Below are 9,067 nucleotides of genomic sequence, written 5' to 3'. Positions count from 1 at the left end.
TTTGATTTGCTTTTTAGGTGAAGTTTTCTAAAGCGTTAGACTCGCCAGACGGTAAAAGACGCTTTACAATGTTGTGCATTATTCATTCACTGCAGTGACGGAAGGTACGTTTCAGCCACGACTGCCCTGGGGACGGCTGAGGAAAGCAAGGCTGCCAATCTACGGCATCGACCTCAAAAAATAATACTCACTCACACTCAGCCAGGTATGAACCAGGCCTTACAAACTCTCTGTTCTCTACAAACACTCTGTTCTCTACAAACACTCTGTTCTCTACAAACTCGCCTTGTAGTGATGCTGGTGCGACAAAAGGTGCAACATATTCAGTGTAAACTCGGGCTGACATGACACACAATCATAACGTCCACAGTGAAACCTATTTGGGGAAGAAGAACTCTTTGGTCAACATGGAGACGATGCAGGGGATCTGCTTCTTGCCGCTGAAGCCCGGGAGGTTTGAGGTCGACTCGAAGTGATAGGCGACTCTTCTGTTCACTCGGGTCATGACCTGCATCAGCTCCAGGTCCTGGTTCTTCTCCAGGATCTCACACAGCGACTGGATGAACCACGAGCCGTTGTACGTGTTCCTCCAGGAGTAGTAACCTGAGGATGAGGCGGGAAAGAGAGTCGTGTCTGATAAACAAGTGGTTAGAAAGGTGGTTCAGAGGAAAGGTTGTGTTGGGTCCAAACAGGGCCTGGTCTTCCCGGTTGGACCAGCCTAACAGGGAGTACCTGGGGCGGTGGAGTAGGCGTAGAGGAAGTCCGCCTCCACCGGGATCCTGTCTGTCGAGGGGTCTTCAGCAACAGCATCCGTCTCAATGTCTGTCCCTCCATCAAACCCGGATCCCCGACACGCCTTTAACACGACAAAAAGACACACATGAGACAGTTAGGAAATCAAGTCCAGATGGGGCAGCCCAGTCTGAACAGCTGGTGGACTGAGGCATGTCCCCTTTTAACAGCCCAAAGAGAACCACCTTCACTTGCTGATGCTCATGGATCTACAGAGACCTGCTCACTGAGCTGTAAACAGCTTCAGCAGGAGGTCAGGGCGGTCCTGTTCTCCTGTAGCAGGGGTTCTCAACCTGGGGGTCGGGACCCACTCGGGGGTCGCCAGAGCACATAGATAAAATATATCTTTTAGTATTATTATTATGGTGTTGTAGCATGCATGCTATTTTACCAGGGTGCTATTATTTGTTCTAAATTTAATTCATTTTTGTTTTAGCCGTTGTTTTTTCTTTGTTTTTTAAGAGTTATATAGTTTAACCTCTTAACTCCCGCCTGAACCCAGAGGATCTTTTTCCTCATGTCATCAGATTTTTTTTCCATCATTTTTTTGTTGGGGATTCAACTCATTTTTGTAACTTTTTCATAATTTTTTTGTCAATTTTTTATCACATTTTTGTCATTTTTTGTCAAATTTTTATCAAATTTTTGTCAATGTTTTCTCACTTTTTTGTCACATTTCCATCATTGTTTTCATCTCAGTTTTGTTGCTATTTTCACACCTTTTTTCCAGAAGCTTTTGGATTGGGGTAAAGCCAAACTGGAGAAAATGTGCTTCGTTCAGGCGGGAGTCAAGGGGTTAATGTCCCTGTTTTTCCCATGGTCTGACCCGGGTGGGGGTCACGATCCTAATGAACTGTTACCATGGGGGTCGCGGCTCTAAAAGGTTGAGAACCACTGTCCTATAGCTTGGGTTAAGTCACATTCTGACAACAAGAACGATTTACTTTGATGAAACTCCAGTGGAGGCCTTACGTGTGCTCTTCTGCACCAGTGGGATTTATTGGCATTTACACAGAATGTTCACAGCAAATAATAACATTTGAGTTCATTAAATATCCCATTGGACGTTTTATTACAACCCACACACGGCCAACCTCGCAAAAATACTTTATTAGGATGAGGTCAACGTTTCTCAGTATTATTTGTGCTACATCCTGGTACAAAGCGTCTCTCCCTTGTGAGGTTAGTGTATATTGTGCACTGTCCCTGTTCAAATGAATAAACTAAAAACAGTTTTAGTCGTGTACGCTGGGATTTCCCTCAGCTCCTGCACCTGCCGCTAGTAACTGATATGCAAAGTTTCTCTTTTACGCTTTATTACAAAAAATACCAAGGCCAATGGGCACAAAGTGAAACCCTGAGTAAAGAACAACAGGATCTTTATCCTTTAGGCCCAGACCCTCTGGCTCTCAGGATGATTCTGACACATATTACTACAGAAATCATAGATCAAGTGCCTTAAAGTGACCCAAATGCAGGAGATACGACTGATGTTCTTCCAGACTGAGATGGTTGGGATGTTTACTGAGGAGAAATCTGTAACGGTGCCTTCCCCTCTTTACATTTCCCACGTGACACTTTATGAAAGCTGCTTAACTCACTCGGGCGCATTACAGACGTCACGATCAAACACTAGCGAAAATCAGTTCCAATCGTTTCCAAGGAGTTCACCCCTCCCACCTGATAACGGAGCTCAACGCGGGAAACAGGGGTCTAGAAACGACCAAAGAGGTAATATCTGTATATGTATATGTATATGTATATGTATATGTATATGTATATGTATATGTATATGTATATGTATATATATATACGGATGCAGTGTAAGAAGTGAAGTGAGACGTGTGAGCAGAGGAGCCAACGCACCTGGATAAAGAAGAGCTTGGGTTTTCCTACGAGCGTTTTGCATTTGTCTCCTTTGAAGTATCTGGTGAGGACGTCCAGCTTCTCAAATCCATCGATGCCAAAGATCACGCCCTCGTCTCCGTGGCTCAGAATCACGCAGACGAAGGAGGCGTGTTTACTGTGGTCTTCCTGAGCCACTACAAAACAAACATGAACATTAGGAACCTGGACAGATGTGCTCAGGAACAGCTGTAGGAGAAGCAACACTTAGTTCAAATATATCATGTGACAAGGAGTTTGGGATATTTACTACTTCAGCTCATTGTTATTCACTAAACTGTTACTAAACTGTTATTGTTTGTTAATAAAGCATGTGATGGTCCCGGGTTCGACTCCCATCTGGGCGGGGCCTCTCTGTGTGGAGTTTGCATGTTCTCCCGTAGGTTTCCTCCAGTCCCACAGCCCGAGCAGAGCCTTGAGCTCCGCTGACCAGCTCAGGCTCTCGGCTGAAGTCTAGAGGAGACGAGGCCTTTTCTGAGGCTGCGCTTAACTTTGGACTGGCCTTCGACAGCGCGAGAGCTGCACAGACACCGGAGCATTTTAAACTCTGCTAAAAACACGTTTGTTCTGAGGCGCTCGGACACGATGCTCTCATTTTTAATACTGTCCTTCGCCGTGATGCTCATACGCTTGGTCATTTCATCTGGATTATGTTGTTTTTAGTCTGTTCAGCACTTAAAGGGGCTAAAGGCAAGTTTGTGATATTATACTCACTACTGCCACATTTTAAAAACCCATAGTAATATAGTCACCGCTCTGCAGCTTCTCCCTCATCTTCTCCACAGTGAGGTCCTGACACACCATCATCTTGTAACCCAGATTCACAAACGTCTTCATCACCGCAGCTGCATCCACATCTGTGCCGTTTCGAACGCCCATTCCTGGAAAACACGGGTTAAAGCTTCTGTCACACACGGCGAAAGTCATGACGGGAAAAGGGGAGATTCAAAATGTGTTTCTCAGTGGCACGAAAATAGGAAATATATCCATGTTCTGATTGGAGCAACTGTGGGAACTTCCTTGTTTGAAAATGAAATAAAGAACTGTACTCTTAAATAGGGCTGCACGATATTGAGGTGACTTTCGATACGGCTATGCAAAATCGCGATAACGATACTATAACACGATATGTTCCTTTTTTTTTCTCAGCAAATTGTGTCAAAAGAAGACTTAAAAAACACCCAATCAGGACCAAAACAAGGGTAGAATTTAACAAAGCTAGTAAATGTTAAACTAAAACTGAACTTTCACACATGACTTCAATGCATGAGTTTGAGTTTGCAAAAAAAATGGGTGGATCTCAGTCAGATGAAGCTATGGTGATGTTGCGATATATTGTGGCTTCTCGCGATACGGATATGGCATCAGCTAATATCGCGATACGATATTTTCCGCGATATATTGTGCAGCCCTACTCTTAAATACACATTTTTTGCCTGTTATTTTACACAGTATTGAAAAGATTATCTTGTAAATGTCGGCCTCCATTGTCAACACACTGATGAGGATGATTTTAAAGTTTTGGTTCACTCTTTCACGCATGTTGACCGTGGGCCATTTCTGTTCAGAAGCCATTCTGTAAAACTTCCAGGGTCTGTGAACGAAACCAAAGATTTAAGAAACAATCCCAGGGTTAGGGCCCAGGCCAGCTTTGCCCCCCCTCGTTCCCGGTGCACGTGAGTGACCGGCCGGTTCATGGGGAAACTCGTCTCATTGGTCAGAGTTATGGCACTGGGGATCTGTTCCTGAGATCAGCAGAGAGAGCTTTCCAAAAAACAGAACTATTTAATGTTACTTACGTCAAAGTGCGCAATCTATTTAATTTTGTAAAACATATAAACTTACAAACAGCAGCTTTAATACGGGTATGAAGGGAAAGGATCAAACTTTAATGACATTTAAGGCCTTCATTTTGGCACAAATCTTCTGTGGTGCGTTTAAACACGCCTCACAGTATGTTTTTCATGAGGAAACATGATGGATAAAGGTCTGAACCTGTGCTGCGGTGGAAGTTCTTGTTGTTGATGAGCGATTATGGATAAAGGTCTGAACCTGTGCTGCGGTGGAAGTTCTTGTTGTTGATGAGCGATTATGGATAAAGGTCTGAACCTGTGCTGCGGTGGAAGTTCTTGTTGTTGATGAGCGATTATGGATAAAGGTGTGAACCTGTGCTGCGGTGGAAGTTCTTGTTGTTGATGAGCGATTATGGATAAAGGTCTGAACCTGTGCTGTGGTGGAAGTTCTTGTTGTTGATGAGCGATTATGGATAAAGGTCTGAACCTGTGCTGTGGTGGAAGTTCTTGTTGTTGATGAGCGATTATGGATAAAGGTCTGAACCTGTGCTGCGGTGGAAGTTCTTGTTGTTGATGAGCGATTATGGATAAAGGTCTGAACCTGTGCTGTGGTGGAAGTTCTTGTTGTTGATGAGCGATTATGGATAAAGGTCTGAACCTGTGCTGTGGTGGAAGTTCTTGTTGTTGATGAGCGATTATGGATAAAGGTCTGAACCTGTGCTGTGGTGGAAGTTCTTGTTGTTGATGAGCGATTATGGATAAAGGTCTGAACCTGTGCTGCGGTGGAAGTTCTTGTTGTTGATGAGCAGACACACTCCCACACTCGGGAAGTCCGTCCGGTATCTGAACGGGTCCTCGTCGGTCTGGGCTTTACTGGACTCATCTGGAGCCGAGTCCTGGACCGGGGTCTCACAGCTCTTCTCGTCTGCGTCACCTCCACTTTCTGAGGACGGGTTCTTCCTGATTAAAGATAAATATTCACATGTAAAATGCTGATCTACTGTGGGAACCAGATGTTCACATACACTCTCTACAAAAAGACACAAAGGCATTTTTTACTCAGTGATTTACTCATGAAAACAGAATCAACTTCTCCTTTTTTTTAGGCCAATTGGAATTTCCAAAATAATTTCTATTTGCTAAATGCAAGAAGAATTTTCTTTACTTCGTACAAAGTCAGAGGTTTACATAGACAAAGATTAATAAACCTTTAAACAATTTGGTTCAAACAATTAAACGCAAGTATAAAAAAGATGGAAAAGTCCAGCCATTGAACAGATCAGAAAGAAGGCGGGTTCTGTGTCCCAGAGATGAACGTGCCGTGTCTGAAATGTGAACTCTGCCAGGAAGAAGCTCTGAGAGGAGGAAGCCTGAGAACACCGACTTTGAAAAACAGGGGGGCAGCATCATGCTGTGGGGTTGTTTTGCTGCGGGACTGGTGCACTTCACAAAATAGATAACAAGAAAGAAAGAACATTATGTGGAGATACTGGAGTCTTCCCTGGCGGCACGGTGGCACAGCGGTTAGTGCTCTCGCTTCACAGCTAGAAGGCCCGGGTTCGATTCCCGCCTGGACGGGCCTTTCTGTGTGGAGTTTACATGTTCTCCCCGTGTCTGCGTAGGTTTCCTCCGGGTACTCCGGTTTCCCCTACCACTAAAAACATGCACAATAGGCCAGTTTGAATGATGTGTGTGAGTGAGTGTATGGTGGTGTCAGAGGGTCCGTTGGCGCAGACGTGTGTAGTCGCGAAATCGCTTCTGACAGTCTCCCCCAGGGGGCGCTGAAGCTACAAACGTAGTTTACACCGAGTGTGGAGTGAATGTACAAGTGTCTCATGTAAAGCGCTTTGTGACCAAGTCTGTGAAAGGCGCTATATAAATAAAGATCTTCTTCCAAAAGGACGATGACCCAAAGTGGCTTCAGGAAAACGGTCGTTGTTTTGAAGTGACCGTCACAAAGTCCTGATCTCAGACCAGTTGGAAATGTTTGGGCAGAGCTGAAAAGGCATAGGCACGCAAGGTGGCCGACAGATGTGGCTCAGTTACACCAGTTCTGTTTGTGAGAAGCTCGTGGAAGGAAATCCAGAACGTTTGACCCAATGTTATACGGTTTAAAAGGCAACGCCACCAAATATTAATGAAACGTAAACAAATATATAAACCCATGTATAGAATTCTATCTCTCAAACTTCTGGCATTTGACAAATAGAAATAATTTAGAAAATTGACCCAAAAAAAAAGTTAATTCTGGTTTCATGTCAGACGGTGAGAAACAAATGCAAACCGGTGTCTTTTTAAGAAGTGTATGTGAACATCTGGCTCCCATATACGCAGACTTTACAGGGAGCAGTAAATTATTGTTTTAATCGTTTGTATATACACACATTTACAGTGCTTTTCATATTCATAAAAGCTTGTTTCTACATTCTAATCACGCAGCTGAATTTCTACATTATACACAGGGTTTATACAGAGAGTAATGTGTCAAATTTAATGAGCAATTTCAACCAAAACTGGAGCTCTATTTGTTTTAGATCCCAATGCTTGTATTTCTGACCAACTTTGGTTGTCAAAATATCGATTATGACAAAGTGGGTTTGTCCCATTGTGTGTGTTTGTTATTTTTTGTTTTTTGTTTTGTTTGCAATATACACCAGCCAACAATAACCCTCAGATTCATGTATATGTCAATAATTATATCATTTACCTGTACCATCTGGTGAGAAAGGAAGGGGCGTGGTCTATGTCGGCCATTTTAAAAACCTCAGGCTGAACCATGTGGAAGGGGGGAGACTAGGAATGGTACCTACCGGTGGGAGGTCCCATTCCCATTTCCCATTAGGGGAGGTATAAAAGCTGACTGCTGTGTGTTTGTATCTGTGTGTCAGAAGTTCTGTTTGCTTGAGCAATAAATGTCTGGTGAGAGACTTTGTTAAGCCTCCCCATTTCAACCCCTCGTGGCAGCTTCCTCACATCAATTAATGCCATTATTAATGTATTTATATTTAAAGAATTCTAACAGTTGTTGTGCTCACTCTGGTCCATCTAGAATCTACTTACTTAAAAAACCCCAGCGCGTCGACCGTGTCTCCGCTGCTCTGCGCCGCCTCCGCCATGGTCCTGGAAAAGGATTCAAAATAACTAACATATCTAACACAACGTGAACAATTATAGAGCTCAGGAAGTTCTCATCGGCAAACTTTTAACTTCCAGCGGCTAGAAATGTGACAAATGACAAAAGAAAAACTCACTTTATGATTATTAAAAAGTAGACAAGTCCATTAGTAATGTTAAGGTCAAGCCCATCTTACAGTAAGGATTCTTTTACATTCTCATTAATTGTATTTCATGGGAGAATTTTTACTCCTCTTGTAGCTTTTATATTAGATGGCACTGAAGTGGGAAGCGTTCCTTGTTTTTATGATGAGATCAATCAATGTTATTTGTTCCACATCGCGCAGCCTTACTGTGTTATTATTGATGCGATGTGTGAGATAAAACTTCAGAAATACATCTATATGTTTATGACAGAAATCAAATGACTTTCTCTCGGTTATTTTCAGAAACTGCAGATGCAAAGTGTTTCCAGTTAAAACAGTCAGTTTCATATTGACTCAGATAAAAGCAGGAACGGCAAGTTTGTGAACTGACGGCGACACTTCCTTTGAAAAGCACAAAAGATTCCCTAAAGGAAAAAAACTCTCAGTGCATTTCTGAGGTTTAATGATCTATAAACTAACAACAAAAATGACAAAGTAATTCACAATAAAACACCATCTTGGCTCCAAATGAGGAAGTTGAATGTGCGGCCACGGCTTCACCTTAAACCCATGACCGTTTGAGAGTCTGAAGTCTGGGCTGAATGTGAAAGTGAAAACATGAAGGTGCTCGAAGGTGACACAGAATCTACATCGGCCACATGTGCAGTGTCTGAACACGCCCAAAGTTATTCATGGATTAATGTAACAAAATCTGCATAGGCAAGATTCAGAATAAGTGTAAAAGGGCTATTTTTCATTTTTCATCATGGAACGAAACAAAGACAGAATAAAGAGTAAAGGAGGATAAAAAAACTTTGTGCTTTAAAGAGGGGGTGTTCTGCTTTAAAGGGGGTGTTCTGCTTTAAAGAGGGGGTGTTCTGCTTTAAAGAGGGGGTGTTCTGCTTTAAAGAGGGGGTGTTCTGCTTTAAAGAGGGGGTGTTCTGCTTTAAAGAGGGGGTGTTCTGCTTTAAAGAGGGGGTGTTCTGCTTTAAAGAGGGGGTGTTCTGCTTTAAAGAGGGGGTGTTCTGCTTTAAAGAGGGGGTGTTCTGCTTTAAAGAGGGGGTGTTCTGCTTTAAAGAGGGGGTGTTCTGCTTTTGTCAGTCCCATAGCACCAGTCTATATCCCACTACAATGATGACAAACCTTCTGCTGGTCTGTAAATGCAGTAAATTAGAATAACTGCCTTGTATAAAATGTCTCTCTCAAAATGGCTGTAGTGAATGTCTTGAAATAGGCCTCTGTCTCTTTAAGAACCTCTGAGCCTTTAGACACGCCCCCTCCACACGCTGTCTGTGGCATCAGTGGGGAGGGGGTTCT

General features: G+C 43.1%; 1 protein-coding gene across 1 annotated transcript; it reads right to left on the bottom strand.

Moving 5' to 3' along the window:
- Positions 1-318: 318 nt before the first annotated feature.
- On the bottom strand, positions 319-7,606 carry LOC306962760 (caspase-3-like; the record flags this gene model as incomplete). The annotated part of the gene is made up of 6 exons (XM_079556036.1): positions 319-603; positions 733-856; positions 2,659-2,834; positions 3,450-3,578; positions 5,263-5,450; positions 7,551-7,606. The coding sequence occupies 6 exons, from the start codon at positions 7,604-7,606 to the stop codon at positions 377-379; spliced, it is 900 nt and encodes a 299-aa protein (XP_079412162.1). The 3' UTR covers positions 319-376.
- Positions 7,607-9,067: the final 1,461 nt, after the last annotated feature.

This window comes from Gobius niger, assembly GCF_951799975.1.
Source record: "Gobius niger genome assembly, chromosome: 5".
NCBI lineage: Eukaryota > Metazoa > Chordata > Actinopteri > Gobiiformes > Gobiidae > Gobius > Gobius niger.
Note: the sequence above shows the minus strand (reverse complement) of the source record. Positions and strands in the feature narration are given on the sequence as shown.